General features: G+C 43.7%; 1 protein-coding gene across 7 annotated transcripts in view; it reads left to right on the top strand.

Annotated features, from left to right (window-relative positions):
- The window catches only part of LOC122928681 (CMP-N-acetylneuraminate-beta-galactosamide-alpha-2,3-sialyltransferase 4-like), a 200,168-nt gene that overhangs the window by 137,571 nt on the left and 35,682 nt on the right, over positions 1 to 26,915 (top strand). For all 7 annotated transcript variants that reach the window (XM_044281778.1, XM_044281771.1, XM_044281776.1 and 4 more), the window contains one exon: positions 25,379 to 25,445. In XM_044281778.1, coding sequence (XP_044137713.1) covers positions 25,430 to 25,445 — 16 coding nt within the window. In that variant the 5' untranslated portion in view covers positions 25,379 to 25,429. The remainder of the gene's footprint in view (positions 1 to 25,378; positions 25,446 to 26,915) is intronic.

Genomic DNA, 26,915 nt, shown 5'->3' with positions numbered 1-26,915 from the left:
GTGGCAGGAGGAGCCTGAGATCTTTCGTGGTTTTTGAGGTGTCTACACCACTGCAGCTCATGCTTTGCATTTAGATGCCTGTTCATGCAGGTGGTGCTCAGGTTTAGAACATTTATGCCTCGCTTCAGGCTCCTATTGCACAGCGTGCAAACCACTCGCGTCTTGTCGTGAGCACCTTGTCTGAAGAACTCCTTGGAGCTGGCTTTGGTGTGCTCAGACCCTGGGTGTGGAGGGCAGTAGCAGGCGTACTGGCTAGGGGATGGCCACTCTGCTTTTGCTGTGCTGCTAGCGCTGTGTCACCACCACCTCTTCCTCTGAACTGCACACGTCACTCGCATGACCTTGATTCCATGTGGGGTCTAGGACATCATCTTCCACCCACTCTTCACCCCTGCCCTCCTTGCTGGTCTGCACACTGCAGAAAGCCACAGCAGTTGGCACCTGTGTTTCGTCATTATCAGAGATGTGCTGCGGTGGTCCTCCATGTCCACATCCTGAAACATAAGTAGTTGGGCATCAGTGCACTTAATCTCTTCCACTTCTGGGGCAGGGCTAGGTGGATGGCCCATGGAAACCCCTCCAGAAGAGTCATCAAAAAGCATAAGAGACTGCTGCATGACTTGGGGCTCAGACTGCTTGGCTGATTTGCAAGGCGGTGAGGTGAAAGACAGATTCCCATGGGCTGCAGGTGCCAACTCTGCGCTTTCAGCAGGGGACCGGGTGGGAGACAATGTGAAGGAACTGGATCCACTGTCAGCCACCCAATCTACTACCACCTCTACTTGTTCTGGCCTCACCATTCATACACCGGTATTCAGGCCTACAAAATAACACTGAATGTTTTGTCGCCTACGTGCACCTGAGGAAGGGGTTTCATTTGGGCGTGTAGCCCACCAACACTAGCAGCACCACGACCAGGGCCATGTCCCTTATTTGATGCTCTCCTCATTCTTTGATGTCACCCACTGAACTAACAGAAGGATTAACTATAATAATTTTCCTGTCACGTATGCAGTGCAGGTGTACCTCACACCAAAAATGGGTATATGTCACCCACCGATCTAACAGATGGATTAAGTATATTAATTTCCCCATCACGGATGCAGTGCAGGTGTACTTGACACCAAAAATTGGTATATGTCACCCACCAAACTAACAGACGGATTAGGCTACTTTCACACTAGCGTTCGGGCGGATCCGTTCTGAACGGATCCGCGCATAATAATGCAGACGGAGGCTCCGTTCAGAACGGATCCGTCTGCATTAAAATGGCAAAAAAAAAGCTAAGTGTGAAAATAGCCTCGGACGGATCCGTCCAGACTTTCAATGTAAAGTCAATGGGGGACGGATCCGCTTGAAGATTGAGCCACATTGTGGCATCTTCAAACGGATCCGTCCCCATTGACTTACATTGTAAGTCTGGACGGATCCGCACGGATCCGCACGCCTCCGCACGGCCAGGCGGACACCCGAACGCTGCAAGCAGCGTTCAGCTGTCCGCCTGTCCGTGCGGAGGCGAGCGGAGCGGAGGCTGAACGCCGCCAGACTGATGCAGTCTGAGCGGATCCGCTCCATTCAGACTGCATCAGGGCTGGACGGCTGCGTTCGGGTCCGCTCGTGAGCTCCTTCAAACGAAGCTCACGAGCGGACCAGCGAACGCTAGTGTGAAAGGAGCCTTAACTAGATACATTTCCCTGTCACATATGCAGTGCAGGTGTACCTCACACCTGTAATTTCCCTGTCACATATGCAGTGCAGGTGTACCTCACACCAAAAATGGGTATATGTCACCCACTGAACTAACAGACAGATGAACTATTATATTTGTATGTCAGAGGTCAAAAATGGTGCCTTGCACCCAAAAAAAATAACAATCGCTATAGGTCACCCACAGAATTAACAGCCAGATTATTATATTTCTGTCAGGGGTGCAAAGCTGGTGTATTGCACCTATAGGTTACCTACAGAATAAAGATGAGATTCCTAGCACTCTCCCTCACTTCAGCTGCCTGCTTCCTGTCCCTCCACCGCTCAGAGCTGATGGGCGGTGCTACACGTGATCCAGCTTGTATAGAGGCTGGGTCACATGATGCACCAGCCAATCACAGTCATTCCTAATAAGTGCCTACAGCTTAAGAGCTTGTTGATTGGATACTCTGCAGCCTTTCAACAAGCTTTATTAAATGCCTGAACACCGAACTCGAACCCAAACTTTTGCTGCAAAGTTCAGGTCGGGGTACCCGAACTCGCAAAGTTCGGTATGGACCCGAAATTTGCAATTCGGCTTCGCTCAACACTAAAGGGGACTTATTCGTTTTTGGAGCACAATGCAGTCAGGAGGGACAGAACTAGGAAAGGAAGAAGCTAGGAGTACTACAGGGGCATGTTCCGCTGTGGACTCAGTGCAAGGTGATGGCCAGCATGACATTTTTCTTTGGCCAAGGTATTTAGATATAAATTCAAACTTTACCACATGCTTAGGAATACCTTACTATGACTCTAAAACTGGCCATGCATTTTACATAGCTGTTGGGCAAACACTTGTTCATCTAACACCTATCTCTCCCAACTCCCATACACAGACAGGCATGCTTGGTTTGGCAGAATATGCATGTGTTCTCTATAGGGCAGTGGGGATAACCTGCTGCTGGACACCTCTGGGGGTCGCGTATCTGCTGAAAACAACATAATTGGGAATGAGATCCAGCTGCCTGATCCATCTTTCTTCTGAGATTTGCCATCCGGTGACAATCCAGAGGCCCTGCCTAAACATTACATGGTTGGCTAAACCCACTGAAATTGGAGAGTGCGGCTTAGGCTACTTTCACACTAGAGTTAATATTAAAACGCTTCAGTTTTGTCCCCATTCATTGTCAATGGGGAAAAAATGTAACAGAACGGAATGCTCCAAAATGCATTCCATTCCGTTCTCATACCGGAGCATGCTGCGGTTTGCTTTCCGTCCTGGGATGCGGAGCAAGACAGATTTGTCATGACCCACTATGCAAGTCAATGGGGACGGATCCGTTTTCTCAGACTCTATCTGACACAATAGAAAACGGATCCGTCCCCTATTGACTTTCAATGGGGTTCATGACATATCCGTCTTGGCTATGTTAAAGATAATACAACCGGATTCGTTCTTAACAGATGCAGATGGTTGTATTATCAGTAATGGAAGCGTTTTTGCTGAACCCTGCTGGATCCAGCCAAAACGCTAGTGTGAAAGTAGCCTAACATTAATGTGTATGGTAGCTTTTATAACAGGGTTAGCCTAAGAGGGTGCACATCATTTATTACCAATGAGGGGACAACAGTGACCCTAAGGCCCCCTTTCACACGGGCGAGATTTTCCGCGCAGGGTGCAATGCGTGAGGTGAACGCAATTGCACCCGCACTGAATCCAGACCCATTCATTTCTATGGGGCTGTTCACATGAGTGGTGATTTTCACGCATCACTTGTGCGTTGTGTGAAAATCGCAGCATGCTCTATATTGTGCGTTTTTCACACAACGCAGGCCCCATAGAAGTGAATGGGGCTGCGTGAAAATTGCAAGCATCCGCAAGCAAGTGCGGATGCGATGCGATTTTCACGCACGGTTGCTAGGAGACGATCGGGATGGGGACCTGATCATTATTATTTTCCCTTATAACATGGTTATAAGTGAAAATAATAGCATTCTGAATACAGAATGCTAAGTAAAATAGAGCTGGAGGGGTTAAAAAAAAAATATATTTTTTTTACTCACCTTAATCCACTTGTTCGCGCAGCCAGCATCTCTTCTGTGAGGAATAGGACCTTTGATGACGTCACTACGCTCATCACATGGTCCATCACATGATCCATCACCATGATGTCAATCTACACAACCTTGAACCCAAACCTGAACTTCTGTGAAGAAGTTCGGGTCTGGGTACCACAATTAGTTTTTTATCACACGTGTGCAAAATGCATTGCACCCGCGCAATAAAAACTGAACAACGGAACGCAATTGCAGTCAAAACGCATCCGGACCTTATCCGGACACACTTGTGTGAAAGAGGCCTAAGGCTTGCACCACTGATCCTACACTTAGCACCTGAACCTATGGAGAAGTAACTGTACTGGATGCAGATATCAGTTAAAGGGCTACTAAACCCAGAATCCAAGCAAAGAATAAGACAAACCAACCAAACGTGACATAATCTCTTTATTTGTCTATCTTGTGTTCTCAGATATAACAATTGCAGAACATGAAAAATAAAATAGAAAAGCAGTACACTGTTCTCTCAGGCTGCAGCCATGTCGTGCTTCCTTCCCTCTCCCCCTCTGATGCTAATAGATGACATCCGTGTGACATCCATATTGCATCCTTTTTTTTGTGTTTTTTTTTTTTTTTGTAACAATGCCTATCCTTGTCTGGAAAATGGACAATAATAGGACATGTTCTATTTTTTTTTTTTTTTGCGGGCCGGACATACAGAAACGAATTTCACACGGAGACATTTCTGTTATTTTTGCGGACCCATTGAAGTGAAGTGAAATACTGACCTGTTAAAAAAAACGGAACAGAAACGAAAAAAAAAAATACGTTCATGTGCATGAGCTCTAAGCGTGGACATTTTGTTGGAAAGGAATCTCCTAGTTACTAATAGTACAAAACAGATTTGGTAAGAGCACCAGCCACAGTGTCAGCTGTAGTACATACAGTACATAGTACCACCCAAAGCGCATACGGCTGACTAGCTATTCTGCATAATTGTGCAGTGTATGGCATGTTTATTTTTGTATTGTATTTGTATTATGTGGACACTACATGGTACATATCATGAGGGGCGGTGTCAGTAGAAAGTACTGCACAGGGCACCATCCAACCAGCTCTGCTTGAATGTTGTAATGTTGGCTACCTGTTTTTTCATTCCTCTGTCTGTGCCATCCATGGGTGTGGCGCAGCAGCTGAAAACACTATAGACGTGAGTCATATCGCTTTATCTTTCATAACTTTAATGATATGAGGCAAGCCTCGGCTACTCTACTAGCTTTTAATAACCTACTCTATATAAACAGTGAGATGCGTGGAATCCTGTGTGCCACCTGCAGCTCCATCACTTTCCTGGCACTTGTGTCTAGCTTTCTGCTCTGTTGGGTTTGTGACTGTCAACCTCCTGCTGAGTATTGAAAATAGTAAGATGAATACGGGTGCCTTTCTCTGTGGGGGCTGCTCATGGATGGTGGGGGGCAGGTTCCAGAGGCTAAGGGATTGACCCTGATATTATGGTAATAGTGCCACCTGTGAGTGTTCTTCTAGTGCCAGGAGGGTATGGTGCCCGTAGTATTGTTTTAATTACAATGTAATAAAGTCTCTCGGCGTTCCTCTGCCACTATCAAAGTTTGATGGAAACAACTAATAACATTTAGCTTAACGCTCAGGGGGATCATTTAACTTAGGCCTTTTGCACACAAATGTTTTTTCTTTCCGTTTCCGTTCCGTTTTTTGCGTTCCGTATATAATGGATCCGCCCAAAAAAACTGAAGGTACTCTGTATGCCTTCCGTTTCCGTTTTTTCCGTTCTGTTCAAAGATAGAACATGTCCTATTACTGTCCGAATAACGGACAAGGATAGTACTGTCCTATCAGGGACCAGCTGTTCCGTCCCGCAAAAAAAACTGAATGCACACGGACGTCATCTGTATTTTTTACGGATCGTTTTTTTGTGGACCGCAAATTACTGAAAAAGCCATACGGTCGTTTGCAAGTGGCCTTAGGGCTCGTTCACACGAACGTGTGATGCCCGTTGCCGTATTGCGGACCGCATTTGCACCGTTCCGTGGCCATTCTGCATGACGGATGCGGACCCATTCACTACGGCGGTAGGACTTGCTCTATCTTTTTGCGGAACGGAAGGATCGCAGACCCATTCAAGTGAATGGGTCTGCGATCCCCATACACCTGCCCCACAGACGGTGCCCGTGCATTGCGGACCGCATTTTGCAGTGAACGAGCCCTGAGGAGGAGGCACGTGTAGGGGAACAAAGCTGAATTAATTGAATGTTATTTGTGTTTTGTTTGTCATGGTTGAAATGAACAGAGCCAGAAAAATGACTCGGGTCCAGTTATTATACTGCTTTATTATCTATCAATCACTTTATTTGCTGTCAGTTTCGATTTTATTTTTCTCTTTTTGGTGATATTTTGGTTGCATAATTCTATGTATATTATTATTATTATTCGTTGTTTGACTTATTTTTCTCAGTTTTGTTGCCCTCGTTGTATAGGGTTTCTATATTTATGATCGGACATTTGAACTCAAAGTCTATATTGGGATCCATGCACACACTGAATATATTGTTATATATATATTTTATGGTCATTTATAATTTAGTAATCATCTTATTGTCAGTATTATTTTATCTGCTGCGTTCCACTTTTTCTTTGATTCTCTGATCTCCATTCAATTTTACACTTGCTGATATTTTATTGTATTGTTACCTATAGTGTTAATAAAGATCCCTATACTTTTAGAGTGTGCCCCACTTCCATTATTTATATTCTTTATTACCTTCAGACTGGGTGTTGTCTGTTAAGTGGGTGCACCTCTGTGTTGGTTCTCCACCCCATTTTAGTGCGACATTACGTGTTTTGTATATTTATTGTTGGTCTAATTGCCATTTTCCTTTGTTTTACTTGTCGATTTTTTTTGTTTGTGATATTTGTATTTTATTTACACACACACACACATATACAGGTCCTTCTAAAAAAATTAGCATATTGTGATAAAGTTCATTATTTTCTGTAATGTACTGATAAACATTAGACTTTCATATATTTTAGATTCATTACACACCAACTGAAGTAGTTCAAGCCTTTTATTGTTTTAATATTGATGATTTTGGCATACAGCTCATGAAAACCCAAAATTCCTATCAAAAAAAATTAGCATATCATGAAAAGATTCTCTAAACGAGCTATTAACCTAATCATCTGAATCAACTAATTAACTCTAAACACCTGCAAAAGATTCCTGAGGCTTTTAAAAACTCCCAGCCTGGTTCATTACTCAAAACCGCAATCATGGGTAAGACTGCCAACCTGACTGCTGTCCAGAAGGCCATCATTGACACCCTCAAGAAAGAGGGTAAGACACAGAAAGAAATTTCTGAACGAATAGGCTGTTCCCAGAGTGCTGTATCAAGGCACCTCAGTGGGAAGTCTGTGGGAAGGAAAAAGTGTGGCAGAAAACGCTGCACAACGAGAAGAGGTGACCGGACCCTTAGGAAGATTGTGGAGAAGGACCGATTCCAGACCTTGGGCGACCTGCGGAAGCAGTGGACTGAGTCTGGAGTAGAAACATCCAGAGCCACCGTGTACAGGCGCGTGCAGGAAACGGGCTACAGGTGCCGCATTCCCCAGGTCAAACCACTTTTGAAGTGAAACAGCGGCAGAAGCGCCTGACCTGGGCTACAGAGAAGCAGCACTGGACTGTTGCATGTCATTCGGAAATCAAGGTGCCAGAGTCTGGAGGAAGACTGGGGAGAGGGAAATGCCAAAATGCCTGAAGTCCAGTGTCAAGTACCCACAGTCAGTGATGGTCTGGGGTGCCATGTCAGCTGCTGGTGTTGGTCCACTGTGTTTTATCAAGGGCAGGGTCAATGCAGCTAGCTATCAGGAGATTTTGGAGCACTTCATGCTTCCATCTGCTGAAAAGCTTTATGGAGATGAAGATTTCATTTTTCAGCATGACCTGGCACCTGCTCACAGTGCCAAAACCACTGGTAAATGGTTTACTGACCACGGTATTACTGTGCTCAATTGGCCTGCCAACTCTCCTGACCTGAACCCCATAGAGAATCTGTGGGATATTGGGAAGAGAAAGTTGAGAGACGCAAGACCCAACACTCTGGATGAGCTTAAGGCCGCTATCGAAGCATCCTGGGCCTCCATAACACCTCAGCAGTGCCACAGGCTGATTGCCTCCATGCCACGCCGCATTGAAGCAGTCATTTCTGCAAAAGGATTCCCGACCAAGTATTGAGTGCAGAACTGAACATAATTATTTGAAGGTTGACTTTTTTTGTATTAAAAACACTTTTCTTTTATTGGTCGGATGAAATATGCTAATTTTTTGAGATAGGAAATTTGGGTTTTCATGAGCTGTATGCCAAAATCATCAATATTAAAACAATAAAAGGCTTGAACTACTTCAGTTGGTGTGTAATGAATCTAAAATATATGAAAGTCTAATGTTTATCAGTACATTACAGAAAATAATGAACTTTATCACAATATGCTAATTTTTTTAGAAGGACCTGTGTGTATATATATATATATATATATATATATATATATATATATATATACATACACAGTGGATATAGAAAGTCTACATGTTAAAATGTCAGGTTTCTGTGATGTAAAAAAATGAGACAAAGATAAATCATTTCAGAACTTTTTCCACTTTAAATGTGACCTATAAACTGTACAACTCAATTTAAAAACAAACTGAAATCTTTTAGGTAGAGGAAAGAAAAAATATAAAAATAAAATAATATGGTTGCATAAGTGTGCACACCCTTGAACTAATACTTTGTTGTAAGCCCCTTTTGATTTTATTACAGCACTCAGTCTTTTTGGGTATGAGTCTATCAGCATGGCACATTTTGACTTGGCAAGATTTGCACACTCTTCTTTGCAAAAACACTCCAAATCTGTCAGATTGCGAGGGCATCACCTGTGCACAGCCCTCTTCAGATCACCCCACAGATTTTCAATCGGATTCGGGTCTGGGCTCTTGCTGGGCCATTCCAAAACGTTAATCTTCTTCTAGTGAAGCCATTCCTTTGTTGATTTGAATGTTTGCTTTGGGTCGTTGGTTCCTCTTCATGTTCAGCTTTCTAGCAGAAGCCTAAAGGTTTTGTGCCAATATTGACTGGTATTTGGAACTGTTCATAATTCCATCTAGCTTAACTAAGGCCTCAGTTCCAGCTGAAGAAAAACAGGCCCTTGGCATGATGCTGCCACCACCTTGCTTCACTGTGGGTATGGTGTTCTTTTGGTGATGTGCAGTGTTGTTTTTGCGCCAAATATATCTTTTGGAATTATGGCCAAAAAGTTCAACCTTGTTTCATCAGACCATAACACCTTTTCCCACATGCTTTTGGGAGACTTCAGATGTGTTTTTCAAAAATGTAGCCTGGCTTGGATGCTTTTTTGTAAACTTCTCTTTATTGAAAAGTACAGGTAAAAACATCAGTCAGATAGAAAAGATATACATCTCGATACACATCGTGATAACATGCATAGTTAGTACATAACAGACTCCATCCTTCTGTTTCCACCAAACCTATTTCTCGCATGTCTCTCTCTTTTTATTTTTTTAATTTGTATTCAATAACATCCACAACAGTGCCCCCCCTCCCCCCTCCCGTCCATCCCTCATCTCAGATACTCACTTATTGCAAAGGTTCCCTTAATCATGTACCCGTATATAACCTAAATGATGAATTATATTCCAAATAGTTTAGTCATACCTATCTTCCCATTTCCAAAAGCTGCGAGGAATGTATCGTATGGAGTTGGTACCACTTATCTGATGTTCCTAACTTCAAGTACCACTCTGTATATATGAACGGAGCAATATGTGTGACTATTTCTTGTTCTGATAATAAAGCTTCCATATACTGTCTCCATTTTTTTTAAAAGGGTTCCTTAAGCTTTGTTTTTGTCCTGCTTCTATTCTCTCAAGTGTCAGACAGTTGTTAGTTTGTTGTATCACCTCTGCTATACTCGGCACTTTTGGTACTAGCCAGTGGCTCAATAGACACCTCTTAGCGGCCAAAATCAGAACCTGAAAAGCTGGTGGGATTTTTGGAAGCATTTCAGCCCTCCCAACATGGAATAATAAGATTTCTGGATCCATGGTAATTTTCAGGTCACATTTTGAGCTCAACATATCTAGGAGAGCCTTCCAAAAAGTTTGCACCACAGGGCACTCCCACAGCCCATGAGTGACACCAGTGCCTGATGTGCTACATTTTGGACAGTGCGTCAATTTATCTGTTGAAATCCGAGTGGCTGATTTCGGCAAATGGAAGCCATAGATTTCTCTGTGCATTATTTTAAAATTTGTTTCTCTCCATACCGCACTACCCACCACCTTTCTTATTAGGTTCCACCCATCTAGAAGTTGGTCTGGTAACATCAAATTAGGGAAGAACTTGAGCCAGGACTTAAAGGGAACTGTCACCAGTTTTATGGTGTCCTAACTAAGGGCAACATAAATAAGTGACTGATTCGCTTAGCAAAATGCTGGGTCACTTTCTTTAATTGACCCAGTCAATCTGCCAACATCTTGTATTGAAAACCTCCAGCTGATAATGATGAGTCATGAATATTTATGAGCTCCTGACTCTCCCCGCCCACCTGCTGCTGAATGACAGTTTGTTTCCATAGGAATCAGCAGCAGGTGGGCAGGGGAGTGGCTATAGCTCTGAAATAAATATACGCTGGACTCGATCACCTCCCGCCGGACTCCAATCAGCTCATTAGCATGCGGCATCTTTGTGTGTATATTATGAGGTAACCATCTGTCACACCAGTAAGTGAATACATCTAAGGTACTTTTTAGTAGTTAATGATTGTATATAATTAGTTAGATTATAATCAAATATCCACATGACAGGTTCCCTTTAAAGAGTGAGTTATCTCCCAATTTAGAGTCAAAGTCCCTTAGAAGACCATAAATGGTTGATAGATCTTTTTTGGTCACTGCAGAAAGCAGGAGGGAATCAAATGCATTGGATGAACACTCACGGGTCAAATCCCTGACTCTGGTTGACCAAAATGATATTAATTGTTGATATGCCAAGAATTGAGATGTCGCCAATTGGTATTTCAGCCTCAGTTCTTGAAAAGTGTAGTATGTACCACTTTCCCGATTCCAGACATGATCAACAATGGATATCCCCCGTCCCTCCATTGGGCAAATTGAGCATTAATGCTAAGAGCTTTAAATTCCGGATGCTCCCAGAGGGGCATACGTTTGGATACTTGAAAGGGAAGATCAAACATCTTTCTTACCGCCTTCCACGCAGCTATTGTGTCCCTAAATAAGACACTACGTCAGCCCCGGGCTTATCAATAGGGTTAAAAAAATGAACTATGAAAGTCACGGTATTTCCGACCATTCCCCTGTTACGGTAATATTTGATAGTTACAAAAAATCAAACAAAAATAGAATTTTTAAACTCAATCCCCACTGGATGACATTGATAAGGGATATTAATAAGATTAATGCAGAAATAAAGTCCTTTTGGAGTGACAATATTAACTCAACACATGTTCATATGGTCTGGGATTCGCTAAAGGCATTCCTCCGAGGTATATATGCTTATCAAATTAGGAAACAGAAGGACTCCTTTGCCCAAACTCAAAAAGTAATAGAAGGTCGCTTAATCAGTTAATCAGTTTAATGTATGAGATCACTCAGGTAAACACTCCTGAAAAACAAGATCAATTATAAAAAGCGCAAGAGGATTATAAACAATATCTATATAAAAAAGCGCATAATAAAATGTTCTTTTTGGGGCAGAGGACCTTTAGTGAATCTGGTAAACCAAGTAAATTGCTATCTACAATAGTAAAAAAATCAAAGAGGGAATAACAACATTATGGGAAGGAAATATTTTGCGAGACCCTGAAGATATTCTAGGGGAATTCACTCAATACTTCTCCACGTTATACCAGGCTGGGCCTATAGATTACGGAGAGAAAATAGATCAATATTTAGACAACATTCAGATTCCTGCATTTGATAAAAAAGACACAGACTGGTTGAATAGACCGATTGAATTGATCAAGCTACAACCCACGCTGAAATCTATTGAGGGTAATACGTCTCCAGGGTTGGATGGTTTCCCATTCGAATTATATTTAAAGCATGAGGGAATTATTCTCCCCCAAATGATGGCGGTATTAAATCAATTGTGGATATTGGGCTCTTTGCCTCCGTCATGGATGTGTCACGAGGGTGTCAAGAACCACGCCTGACTCAGTTATACCCGGGGTCAGGAAGTCGCAGCAGTTGGCTGCGCGCTCTATGTAAGATAGGGCTGTTTCCTTATGGTAGCTTTCTGGGTTTGCTTTGCAACCCTTTTTGGCTCACTCAGGGATCCGTAGCTCCTTCTCCTCAGCTGTTCCTTGTCCAGCACTCCCAACCTCCTTATATTCCCCTCTCACACTTCTCTGGTTGCCAGATATAGAGCTTCCTGCCTGAAATTATGCTGTATCACATTTCCCTGGATATTGAATTGATAGATTGTAAATTTCTATTTTTCTGAATAAAAAAATAAATAAAAAAATAAGTAAGACACTACGTTTTATGTTGCAAGGTAATTGTGAATATTTGGTATGCAGAAGAGCAGCTAGGCACCAGGGTCGCGGCATTTCCCTTTCAACCTGTAGAACCGAGTAGTGCGATGTATTATGGATCCAGTCTATGCTATGTCTCAGTAGACTAGCTAGGTTATATTTCCGAACATCCGGAAATCCCATCCCACCTCTATCCTTTTGCCCGGTTAAAGTCTTCATAGCTATTCTACTCCTTTTAGATTTCCATATAAATTCCCTGAACACTCTTTGCAGATTCTGAATGTCCTTGTGTTTCAGGAGAATAGGCAGCGTCTGCATAGGGTATAGTAGTTTGCTAAAACACATAATTTTAATCAATGAGCATCTACCCAGCATCGATATGGGTAAATTCGACCAAGTGTTAAGTTCCGAAATAATTTTTTTAAATAAAGGGGGATAATTAAGGGAATACAAAGTATCTGGTGTTTTACCAATTTTTATACCTAGATATTTAATACACTTGTTAGTTACCATAACTGGTATATCCTGCAACATTGCAGATTTTAGGCCATGTAAAGAGGATAAGTTCAATAGTTCACATTTGGGTCTATTGACTTTAAACCCCGACAATTGTCCAAAATCATCAAGTACCGTATTTATCGGCGTATAACACGCACTTTTTCCCCCTGAAAATAGGGGGCAAATGATGTATGCGTGTTATACGCCGATTAGGGCTGAAACGTGTCCTCCGGAGGCCAGAGAGGCAGGACTGAGCCGGCCGGCACAGCGGAGGGAGGAGGAGGGAGGAGGAAGGAGGAAGGAGGAGGGAGTCCCTCCCTCCCCACTGTGCCCGGCTGCCGCTGAAGACCAACGAGGACAGAGTAGGAGGAGGAGGGGAGGGACTGTGGCCACTGCGCCACCAATGAATGTGCCGGCCATATCCCACAGTTCCGATCGGAGTCCCAGCAGTGTAATGCTGGGGCTCCGATCGCTTACCATGGCAGCCAGGAGTCACGCTACTGAAGTCCTGGCTGCCATGGTATGTTAGTGAGCAGAGAGCAGCGCATTATACTCACGTGCGCTGTGGCCGCCGGTCGCTCCTTCTTCTGTCTGTGCGGCGGATTGCTAATGCTTACAGCATTAGCAATGCGCCGCACAGACCTATGAGAAGGAGCGACCGGCGGCCACAGCGCACGTGAGTATAATGCGCTGCTCTCTGCTCACTAACATACCATGGCAGCCAGGACTTCAGTAGCGTGACTCCTGGCTGCCATGGTAAGCGATCGGAGCCCCAGCATTACACTGCTGGGGCTCCGATAGGAACTGACACTGCCACCAATGATGGGGGGGAGGAGGGGGACCCTGTGGCCACTGCCACCAATGATTAATACTGGGGAGGGAGGGGGGGGGGTTTGCGTTACCAGAGGGGGCAGATCAGAGGCTTTATTTGAAATTAAATTTTTTTTCCTGAAATTTCCCTCTAAAATGAAGGTGCGTGTTATACGCCCGTGCGTGTTATACGCCGATAAATACGGTAATTTAAACATAATAGGGAGATCAGTTTGTGGCTGCGACAAAAACACTAAAAGGTCATCCGCAAATAACGCATGTTTAAGGGTCTGTGACTTGATATTGATACCTCTAATGGAATGGTCTCGAGTAATCACTTTAGATAGTGGTTCTAAGGCAATATTGAAAAGCAGGGGTGAAAGTGAGCACCCCTGCCTGGTTCCCTTTTGAAGAACAAACTGTTTCGACAGGAACCCCGGGATTGATATCCTAGCTATTGGGGAGCTGTACAGTTTATCTATGTACGTTCTAAAAGCACCACTAAATCCCATCTCATCCAATACCTCGTTCAACCATCTCCAGCTTAAATTGTCAAATGCTTTTTCAACGTCAATGGCTAGTAAAGCTGGAGATGGATGAAAATGTGGATTAGTCTTGATGTCATCAAGTATCGCCAGAACCTTGCGAATGTTATAGACCGTCGATCTGCCCTGAACGAAACCCACCTGATGCGGTGAAATAAGCCTAGGTAGAAATGTGGCCAATCTGTCCGCCAATATTTTGGAAATATATTTTAAATCGTTATTGATCAGGGATATTGGGCGATATGATGAAGGTAAAGTACAGTCCGTACCTTCCTTCGGTAGGACTTTTATGTAAGCTGTATTCATGTCTTGCGGTATCTCCTGCCCTTGTAAAATTTTATTGTATAATGCCGCAAGTACCGGGGCAATCTTAAGACTCAATGCCTTGTAGAATTCGTTAGTGAATCCATCGGGCCTCGGCGCCTTCCCATTACTGGAATTCCCAATGACCCTCTGAACTTCCTCTTCTGTAATCGGGTTATTCAGAATATCTAATTCTTCTCGGGACACAACTGGTAAAGAAAGACAGGGTAGCCAGCCATGACTTTCCTTGGGTTTCTGGACTCATAGTGGAAGTATAAAGTTCAGAATATAATCTCTTAAAGGTATCCACTATCTGTTTGGGTTTTGTAAGTAAACAACCTTTTTTTATCCCTTATTGCAATTATTTGGGTAGAGGGTTTAAAACCTTTTGCTAGGTTCGCTAGGAGTCTCTCTGCTTTGTTGCCGTATTTATAATATTTTTTTCCTTTCTCTTCCCCTCTAATTCATCTCTCTTCCTAAGCCAACTATCGTGGCTCTCTTTGGCTTGCAGCCAGAGTGATTTGGTAGAAGTGGAGGGATTCAGTATAAACTGCGTATAAGATTTTCTGAGCACCTCTGTAAGTTCTCTCAACTTGCCATTCACCTTTTTCTTCCAACTGGCAATATATGCCATTATCCTGCCCCTTAATACTGCTTTCCCCGCTCTCCAAGCCAATTGGGAATCACTGGTGGGTAAATTCTCATTCCAGTACTCCATCCACCAATGGTTCAACATTTCTACAAAGTTTTCATTAGAAGTTAGATCTGAGGGAAACCTCCATAGAAAGTCACTACCTCTAGGCGTGGAATCCGTAATTTCAATGACCACCGGGGAGTGATCCGAAACTACTAAATCACCTATTTCCGTTGCTGTTGTGCGTTGTAGGAGTGACTCCGTAACCAAAAAGTAGTCAATACGTGACCAGGAATTATGTGGCTGGGAAAAATGAGTGAACTCCCTATCCTCTGGATGAGTGGACCTCCAAGCATCATACATACGAAGGTCTGTTACAACTCGATCTAATATCAGGTCCCTATGTCTAGGCTTAGGCTGACATTGTGAGTTACTGCGTCTATCCTCCGAAAAGGAGCTAACAGTGTTCATATCACCTGCTACCATACATAATGGTGTTGTGTCCTGCAAAACCATTTGGCGTAGGGTATCGAAAAAGGTAGTGTTGTTGTCATTTGGTCCATAGACGTTATATATACTTAAAACGTCTGTTGCTAATTGAAGACGGGCATGGAGAAGTCTGCCCTCGCTATCTTCTTTGCTATCTATGGTTTTGCACTGCAAACGTCTATGTACCAAGAGCATTACCCCCCTCTTCCCCCTAGAGCCATCTGCTGGTGAACCAATAACCTGGCCCACCCACAGACGCTGCATCCGGTGAAAATCAGCTTTCAACAAGTGGGTTTCTTGGAGTAAAGCAACATCTGCACGCAGCCGCTTTAAATGTCGTAGGACCATTATCCTTTTGTGCGGTGACTTTAACCCTTTCACATTCCACATGATAATTTTGATCATTTTCGTGCATTAAAGCGGACACTGCCCATAATACTTCTTTCCCCCTTCATAAATGCTGTATCCAGTACCTGAGATGAAAACACATAAAACCTTCCCCCCAATAACAAGACCCCCCTTCTCCCCCCAGAAACAAGCCTTATATTATTACATTCAGACCTCACTTCTTCCCAACATAACATTACAGCTCTATTCAATATCTCACTGAGATAGCGTGTTAAAGCATAACTCCTACGTTAAAGATAGAAATATAACAAAAGAACATTTGTAGAAGGCCACATTCGGTGCGTCTAGGTTAACGCACGGTCTCAGTTAAAAAACAGTGGTTGAGGCGAAAATATCTGGAGTGCCTAGTAACGGGTCATATCCAAGCATGTAAGTTCCATTGTATATCCTAGACCAAATCGATCCACCCGTGTCACTAATCCTGAGAAAGTCAGGTAATACAATTTTCTTTCCAGCCACGTACTGACCTGGGTCTCACTGGAATGAGCGTCCGCCCTCATTGCGGCGAGCGATCGCCCTCATTGCGAAGGATATGTTGTAAGGCTCTTCTAGCCTCCTGTGGATCCTGGAAGGTATCGATGTTCTCCTCTGCATCATGGACCCTCAGTATCGCAGGGTATATCAGGGTGAACTTTACTTGTGCCTTATAGAGATCTGAGTAGATTGAAGAAAATTCTCGTCGTCTTCTCGTAACTTCTGCTGAGAAATCTTCAAACAGAAGGGCTCTGGAATCCCTTAGCATCAGGGGTGTTTTGTTATTTTTGTAAGCCCTAAGTATGGCCGCTTTTTCAATCGAGATAGCGTACAATCACCTGTCTCGGTCTTTGGATAAGCGCCGCTTGTGATGTCGTTTCCCGATTCTGTCTTCCTGCCGCTAACGGTGCTTGACCTATCCGGTGAGCCCTCTCCACTTTACAGTGTGCAGTAAGGTTCAGTGCCTGGGGAAGCTCTTGTTCACATAATTTCACCAGCTGATGCAGAGGCACGGTTTCGGCAATACCCACTAACCGCAGATTATTTCTTCTTGAGCGATTCTCCAGGTGATTTAATTTCATCAAGATCTTTTTGTTCTCTTGTTGGAGCCTGGAGCATTCAGCGCGGTAATGGCTCTGGTCATCTTCAATCTCTGCAATCCTCCCTTCTGCCTCAGTAAGACGGCGACCATGTTCAGCCAGGTCCTGATGGATCTGCGACAGGGAGGCTGACACCGTGGTAGATAGAGAGTCTTGTAGATCTGGTAGTATACTCGCCGCAACTTCTAAAGCTAGTTGCTTGTAATCTACTGTGAATTCTTCACCGTGATCGAGATCCCCTGCAGCATCTTCTTCTGACTGTGTCAGTGGCTTCTCTGTGAGAGCCTCTTGGGCGGGAATATCCGCCATGTTTCGCGCCACTGATTGAGATCTAGTAACCTTCATCGGTCCTTTCTGTTTGTTCCTGCTCCCCATTGTAGCCAGAAACCGGTCCATGTGAAACCGGGAGTACTCTTTGAGCGGTAGGTCCAGACTGTGACTGTTGTCAAGTCCAGTATGTCGGGGAGTCAGTCTTGCAAGTAGCGAGCTTTAGCGGAGCGACTTGCCATGTTGGCGCCGGAACCGGAAGTCCTGGCCTGGATGTTTTTCTTTGTATGAAAAGACTTTTGTCTTGCCACTCTACCCCATAGCCCAGACATATGAAGAATACGGGAGATTGTTGTCACATGTACCACACAGCCAGTACTTGTAAGATATTCCTGCAGCTCCTTTAATGTTGCTGTAGGCCTCTTGGTAGCCTCCCAGACCAGTTTTCTTCTCGTCTTTTCATCAATTTTGGAGGGACGTCCAGTTCTTGGTAATGTCACTGTTGTGCCATATTTTCTCCACTTGATCATGACTGTCTTCACTGTGTTCCATGGTATATCTAATGCCTTGGACATTCTTTTGTACCCTTCACCTGACTGATACATTTTAGCAATGAGATCCCTCTGATGCTTTGGAAGCTCTTTGTGGACCATGGCTATTGCTGTGGGATGCGAGTAAGAAAATTTCGGAAAGACCCACTAGAGCAGCTGAACTTTGGGGTTAATCAGAGGCACTTTAAATGATGGCAGGTGTATGCGGACTCCTATTTAACATGATTTTGAATGTGATTGCTTAATTCTGAACACACTACATCCCCAGTTATACAATCACAGCGAGGGAGAAAACAAACAAACACTCACTTTCTCCCTGGCTGTGACACTCTCTGCTGTGATTCGATCGCGGCACAGCCAGGGAGAAGGAGACGCCCATTGAGAAACACTTGAGTCTCCTCTCCCCTGTACTGATGCTCAGTATTAGCATACTGAGCGGGAAAACTACAGGGGGGCACAGCGGGGCGCGCGAGCGATATTTAAAAAAATCTGGCAGGGTGGCAGCATCAGCGGGGGGTACCCCAAAGTAAAGGTATTTATCTCAATTAATAATAAAACACGAAAGGTCCTCTTTAAGTTGTAATTAGTTATATTGGGTGGAGAATGGAATATACTGTATTCATGGCAACCTGCAGAAGGCATCTCTAAAGCCTGCAATATGATATTGTAATTATGTATTATATAATATAACAGGCAAACCCAGAGTATGGAAGTCGTCCTTTTCAGTTATAAATTCTGTTCAGCTTATTCTAAGGGTACTTTCACACTCACGTTTTTGTTTTCCAGTATTGAGTTCCGTCACAGGAGCTCAATGCCAAAAAAAAAACCGGATCCGTTTTACCCTAATGCATTCTGAATGCAGAGCAATCTGTTCAGGATGCATCAGTTCAGTCCCTCTTACGTTTTTTGGCCGGAGAAAATATCGCAGCATGCTGCAGTTTTCTCTCCAGCCAAAAATCCTGAACACTTGCTGGAATGCCAGATCCGGCATTAATTTCCATTGAAATGCATTAATGCCGGATCCGGCCCCAAGTGTTCCGGCAAAATGGACCCGGTTTTGCGGTCTGCGCTTGCATAGACCTTTAAAAATAAGAAAGAAAAAAAAAATACCGGATCCGTTTTTTCGGATGACAACTGGAAAGACGGATCCGGTATTGCAATGCATTTGTGAGACGGATCCGCATCCGTATCTGTCTCACAAATACATCCGTTTGCCTCCAGATTGCCGGAACTGCCTACAGGAATCTTCTGCCGCAAGTGTGAAAGTACCCTTAGTTGTATCGGCTTCAGAAAACCTGTTTGACAACAAAAATGACCACTATAGCTCCCTCTGGGGTGAACACCCAAGTTTCTCGGACTGCTGACTGGCACAACAAGACAGGCAACAACAATCGGGAACATTCCCTGTGATGCACAGCTATTTGACATGTTCAATGTGTTTTCCTTGCTGCTGAACACAGAACTTTCAACTTTTGAACTTTTTGTTGATAATTTTTAACCACAAGAGATTTGGGAAATCTGATTGCAGCAATTGATTTCTGAGAAACTTCTGGTTTCATTTGTTATGCTACATGACCCCCTTCCCATTGGAAAAATTTGCCCTTGATTCAACATGGCAGCTTTCAAGATGGCAGCAAAAGATAAGCCCCATCATCTATTGCCTGCTGAGGTATTCCAATATTTCATTTTCCCTTTCGTTTCTGAAATAAAAGGGTGTCCTTAGACTTTTGACGCACCTTGTACATGCGCAAAGGTTGTATCACTGTATGATAAGGCGGCCATGTTAATTGTTACCCTTATTTATTCTTTCCCAGAATCAGATATGACAGCTGAACTGCAATTAAGGCCTCATGCACATGAACTTATTTTCTTTCTGTGTCTGTTCCTTTTTTTTGCGGACTGTATGCGGAACCATTCATTTCAATGGGTCCTCAAAAAAAACAGAAGTTATTCTGTGTGCATTCCATTTCTGTATGTCCGTATTTCCATTCCAAAAAGATGGAACATGTCCTATTATTGTCCGCATTATGGACAAGGATAGTGCTGTTCTATTAGGGGCCAGCTGTTCCGTTCCGCCAAATACGGAATGCACACGGACGTCCTTTTTTGTGGATCCGTTTTTTGCGGACCACAAAATACATACGGTCGTGTGCATGAGGCCTAACAGGGACTTTTGATTTACTATTCCCCAGGAGTTTTTTGTGCTTTTCAGTAATGCTGTGCAAACACCCAGGAACAGGCATGGGATTCAGCCGGTTCCCTCCGGTTCTCCAGATCCGGTTGTTACAATTACAGCCGGATCAGAGAACAGTTACCGGCTGAATTCCGATCCAGTGCGGCGGTTGATGAGCGCTTGCATTGTGGAAAGCTAATCTCCCTACATTCATCTGTATCACTGTCCTTCGGACGGCGATGCAGATGAACACTGAAGCAGGGCAGGTCCGGCGCTATAATAAGGCAGACCAAGCGTCTACCTTAGGGCGCAGAGACGCCGAGCCAAGGCGGAAGAGGAAAAAATAAAACTTTTTTAATTTTTATAAATCACTTGCACACTGCCGGCGGTCCTGGTATCTTCTCTCTGGGCTTCCGACAAGTTTGAGGACCTTTCCCACTCAGCCAATCAGTGGCCACAGCTGTGTCACGTGTCAGGCCAGTGATTTCCCGCTGAGCTAATCACTGGCCTGATACGTGACACAGCTGCGGCCACTGATTGGCTGAGTGGGAAAGGTCCTCAAACTTGTTGGGAGCACAGAGAGAAGATAGCAGGACCACACAGAGGAGAAGGGGAGCTGCTGCAGACGGGACCAGGGTCAGGTGAGCGTAATGCTTTTTACACAACATAAATAGAGGGGGGAAATGTGCCATGGGAGGGGAGAAATGTGACATGGGGGGGTGATGTGACATGGGGGGGAGAAATGTGACATGGAGGGGGAGAAATGTGACATGGAGGGGGTGTGAAATGTCACATTTCTCCCCCTCCATGTTGCTTTGCTTTTGTTGGCAAAAATCCTTGCACCGGCCCTGAACAGGGCAAGGGAGAGACGTCTCCCTTCCCTATTCCTCTGATAGGCTGCAGACACTAGGCCGGGAGAGGCCCGCATCGCTGACAGCATGGAGGTAAGTGTTTTTTTTTTCCTTTTCTGTGGCGCACTGGGGGCATTGTTGGCACATGGGGGACACTATGGGGGCATTGCTGGCATATGGGGGACACTAAAGACTGGCACATGTTTAAGGACACTATGGGAGGCATCTACTGGGGGCATTGATGGCACATGGGGACATCTACTGGGAAAATTGCTGGCATATAGGGGACACTATGGGCGGCATATTATACTGGAACATTATTGGGACGCTATGGTGTTCAAGGAGGGGAAGAACACTATGGGGGCACTAAGAAGGGGCATTTATACTAGCACATCCTGGGGGACACTGGGGGAATCTTATACTGGCACATTATGAGGGCACTGTGGGTAAGAGGAGAGGAGCATTATGTGGGCATTTACTAGGGGCCTTATATAGGGGTATTTTATACTTGCACATTATGGGGGCACTATGGCGACATTACCTCAACTGGGGGCACTGAGGGAATTTTTTTGTACTGGCACACCTAACGGGTGAATTTTTTAACTAGTGCACATTATTATTTTGATTATTGAAGGTGGCAGGTGAGTTTTTAAGAAGGTAGGAGGAGGATGGAAAAATAGGAACCTAAGATGTCTTTTGACAAACTGCAGAGATGAGAGATGGGTGAAAAATCATCATGGCGGTCTGGTCTCAAAGGTGATGAAGAAAGAGAAGGTCTGCATCAGAGGAGAAGTCACTTGATGTAAGAGGTTTGTGGCGCTGTATTCTGGATAGCACAGAATATAATATGTATGCAAATATGTATTTAGTGCTAGATGTATAGAATGTATATGGTGTAGGTAAATCTACTGTAAGTGTAGCCTAGGTGTCATTTATATACTGCATGGTGTATATTGTTTATGTGATTATGTGAGTGTAGTGTCTATAAAGTCTGCTTATGTATGCCTACCTACCAGCCATCTCAGATCTGGCATAACTACTGTGTGGGGGGCACAATGGAGACTAAGCAGGGTTGGGACATGTACAGATAGACATTGGGAGGAGTTAGAGGTGTGGGCCAATGCTGTAAAAAAAACTTTGCGTGACACTGATAGTTTAGCTCCTTAGGCTTTTTATACGTTTTGTGGTATGTGTGTAGTGTATACATGGTGTTCTTATGTATGTGTACCATGTATATGGTGTATTTATGTCTGTTGCATATTTATGGTGTATGTATATGTAAACATGTGTCGTGACGCCGCATATCTGCCGTTGAGTAGGGAACCTGTTAATAATTTGAATCTGACCCCTGCCCAGGAACAAATGACTTTTGTAGAGATTTCAACTTCACATAGTAGTTATTTAGGTGTCTTCTCCAGTTTTTCCATTGCTATCTCCATGGTGTTTCATGATGTTGTACATAAACCATGATGGCAGCATCTCTATAGGAGTTTTGGAAATGCCTGAAACGGCCGACCTAGAGTATGCGGCGATTTGTGAAAAAATGCTAAACTTGCACAAATGCAAAGCAAAAAACACAGTGAAAAAACATGCTTTGTCTGTAGTAATTTCATAATTCGCCATTCATTTTAAAGGAATTGTCCGCTTATCCTATATTGATGACCCATCCTGAGGCTAGGTCATCAATATCACATCGACGGGTGTATGACTGCCGATCAGCTGTACGAAAAGAAAGCAGCGCTCAAGTAAATAGAGCCGTCCCATTGAAATGAATGGGACAGAGGAGCTGTAAGTACACCTGCTTGTCGCTGTGATGTCGACAGCGAGCATGTAAACAGTGATGAGAAGACAGCACTGCTGAGCCAACTGCTGGCACACCTGCCGATCTGATATGGAGGACCTATCTTGAGGATAGGTCGTCAATATAGGATAAGTGGAACTCCCCTTTAGAGTAACATTTGGGCACATATTATATACATATAAAAACATGAAAAAACACTGCAAATAAAAGGCAGTTAAAAACCCACAAAAAATTTGTGAAACCAACCTAACAGTGGCTGGCAAGTAGAATACTGCACTGTACCCGATGTCACCTGCTCAGTACAGGATATTTACTGCTGTATGCAGACAGGAGGCTTGTTATGATGATGGCGGATCAGAGCTTCTGCCCATAGACAAACTGTTAACACAATGTATGGATAGTGCTGCAATGTACCAAGTCCTCTTGTGTCTTACTATAATTATTCCATGCAGTGTTGAGTACAACCGAGTGCTCATATAACATGGCCCGTTAATGGCTACATACCGTAACACCATACAGTAACAGTGCGTGTTCGACATGGTCTTAAAATGCATACATACTGTGTTGGGCTACTTTCACATTATCGGCAACCTTCACCCATGGAACAGTCTGCCGGATCCGTGCTGCCGCTAGTGCACGCGTGCCACCAGAAGTCCGCTCCAGCCCCATTCACTATAATGGGGGCGGGCTGGAGGTCCAGCCACAGCACGGCAAACATGACGAGAGGCGGCCGGAATAAAACTATGACATATGTTACCATATGTCACCATGTGGTGACAGTGCCCATATGGTATGGCCATATAAGGCATGCATAGTACCATACAGTAATAGTGCCCATGTAACATGGCCATATAACCGCTACATAATACTACCATACATTAAGGCCCCTTTCACACGGGCGAGTTTTCCCGCGTGGGTGCAATGCATGAGGAGAACGCATTGCACCCGCACTGAATCCGGACCCATTCATTTCTATGGGGCTGTGCACATGAGCGGTGATTTTCACAGAACTGGTGTGTGTTTCTTATAGGGCAGGGCAGCTGTAACCAACACCTCCAATCTCATCTCATTGATTGGACTCCAGTTGGCTGACACCTCACTCCAATTAGCTCTTGGAGATGTCATTAGTCTAGGGGTTCACATACTTTTTCCACCTGCACTGTGAATGTTTACATGGTGTGTTCAATAAAAACATGGTAACATGTAATTCTTTGTGTGTTATTAGTTTAAGCAGACTGTGATTGTCTATTGTTGTGACTTAGATGAAGATCAGATCACATTTTATGACCAATTTGTGCAGAAATCCATATCATTCCAAAGGGTTCACATACTTTTCCTTGCAACTGTATAATGTCTATATTTTAACACTGTAAAATAATAATGTTAGTCCAGCAGTTAGATATGTAGAGTCTCTTAGGGTTAGTAATCACAAAACCAGGTCCAGCAAATCATATAACCCATTAAAAGTCATATACTTTAATTCTAATCCTTAAAAATAATGGATAAACAGACAGACAGGACAATAATCACTGAGGGTAACTGTGTAATGGGTTATATGATTTGCTGGACCTAGTAAAATAATAATGCCTACACAGCTTGCTCATATTGTGCCAACTTAATACAGTATCACCATACAGTAACAGAGCTAATTTAACATTAACATATAATACCTACATGTACATAATGATGCCATACAGCGACAGGGCCGACCTTACATTGCCATATAATGAGTATACAAGAATGCCATACATTGAACAAATGACATTGCCCAAATTATTCTAGCAAACAACACCTACGAAAATCAGCTCAATTAAAAGTCTATGGGCAGCGTTTCTGTCTCTTGTTATAGCGATCGTTGGGGGCCTCAGCATTTGGACATCCACCAATCAAAGCCTATATGTCACAATGATATGTCAAAAGTTTGAGGATGGTTTATGGATACCCCTAAAGGGTGGAAGCTCCAGGGCAATTACCTTTTAGGCCATACTATGATTGAGTCCTACCATGGAAGACATCCCCATCTTAAGGTTCCAGTACAGTAGGAAACTTCCTGCTGGGGTTCATCACTTTTTGGGGGTTATTCCATGTAATCTTATTGATGAACTGTCTGCTATGATATCAGCAAAGGTCACAATGTACAACCCCAATTCCAAAAAAGCTGAGACGCCATGTAAAATGGAAATTAAAACAGAATGCAATGAGTTGCAAATCAGATTTTATTCACAATAGATCATAGAACACGTATCAGATGTTGAAAGGGAGATATTTTACCAATTTCTAAAAATAAAAAAAATGGTGATGGCAACAAGGCATCTCAGAAAAAGTTGGGACGGGGGCATCAAAAGCCTGGAAAAGTAAGTGTACTTACAAAAAAGCTGGAGGAGCAATTTGCAACTAAGTCATATCACTGAGAGAAGGCAGAGTCTTTCAGAAGCAAAGGTGCGCCGAGATTCACCAATCTGCAAAAACTGTGAATACAAATTGTAGAACAATTTCAGAAGAATTGTTCCTCGATGTAAAATTGAATAGATGTCAAATATTCCACCATCTACAGTACATAATATCATCAAAAGATTCCGAGAATTCCAAGTAACTGTTCTGTGTTTTGTTTTCTCCTTTTCTCTCAGATTGATGACCATGAAATCTGTCAGAGCAGAAGGTGTTTTCAGACGACCAAAATGAACAGTAAACAAGGTGTGTTTCCCAACCTTTCACTCTGTATTAACTGGCAAACTCTAGAAGGGGAAGGGGTGAGGTTCAAAATCCCAATTAATATCTGTATTTACAGAAGCTCCAACTAGGGCTGAAACGATTACTCGATTGAATCGAGCAATTTGACCCCAAAAAAAATCCTTGATGCAAATTTTTTGCATCGAGGATTCATTTGTGTCATGTGACCATGGAGCGGGAGTGAAGCGCTTGCTATTACTCACCGCTCTGTGGTTGCCCACCAGCCTGCACCGCGCTGCATTTTCCTCCTGACACATCGTCAGGACATAGTGCATGCTTAAGTGCACTATGACCTGACGCTGTGTGACATCAGGGCGACAGTGCAGCACGCGGAGAAGAACATGGATGCGCTGTGGAGTGGCGTCCCTATATGAGAGGTAAGTATTTCATTTCACTGGTGCTGGGGACATGGCTAGGAGGAGGGGGAGATGGTGGCCCTCGGGGACAGCTGTACTGGGGGGCAAGCTGGTGGCACTGGGGGGCACCTGATGGCGCTGGGGGCAGCTGGTTGCACTGGGGAAGAACCTGGTGGCACTGGGGGACAGCTGGGGGCAGTTGATGACACTAGGGGGGCAGCCTGATGGCACTGCGGGGAAGCTGATGGCACTGCGGGGAAGCTGATGGAACTGGGGAGCAGCTGGTGGCACTGGGGGGCAGCTGATGGCACTGGGGGGCAGCTGATGGCACGGAGGGCCTGATGACTTTTTATTTAAAAAAAAAAGTTCTTTTAAATTAGTTTTTTGTTATTAGAGTACTCGATTAATCGTTGGATTAATCGATAGAATACTCGATTACAAAAATAGTCTATAGCTGCAGCCCTAGCGCCAACCTTCACATGGAGCTCACAGCATATGGATTTGTACAACTCCCTCTAGTGGTTGCTTCAGACATCTAGCATTGTAGCAGACAGTTTTATGTTTATGCCAGTGATTTTTGTTCTCTGTATCAGAAAAAATTATCTGACGTAAAAAATACTATAAAATGAATCAACACTTTAGACCAATGTAGATAAATAAAACAATTGGCTTGGGTCCCAGTTTTTCTTAGCACGAGTTATTGTTTGTTTCTACATCAGTTACTATGTAAACGCAATCCAATTACCTCTCGTAAAACAGATAAGGCACCCGTCCACCCGAGGTTTTTAAAACCTGCCTTTATATACAAATTTGGTATACAGTTCAGGACCCAACATTAAATATTTCTACGTGGGAGGAAGGGGTTGGTTGCAGAAGCTTCCGTTAAAGAAATGGCTTATGATGGTTGATGTACTGCCATATACTGTATATGTTACCTTTCAGATGATTGTGGTGATATGCAAATAGATTTATGCAAAGACTTCTCTTTATGGCAGAAATGTACCTAAGTGAAGAACATTGCAACATTGTTGTGATTGTCTTATACCCTAAACAGTAGAGCAGGAAATGGCGTCAAGGT

The sequence above is a fragment of the Bufo gargarizans genome, chromosome 2, assembly GCF_014858855.1.
Source record: "Bufo gargarizans isolate SCDJY-AF-19 chromosome 2, ASM1485885v1, whole genome shotgun sequence".
Taxonomy (NCBI): Eukaryota; Metazoa; Chordata; class Amphibia; order Anura; family Bufonidae; genus Bufo; species Bufo gargarizans.
The sequence above is the reverse complement of the archived record's forward strand: the minus strand, read 5'-3'. Positions and strand labels throughout refer to the sequence as shown.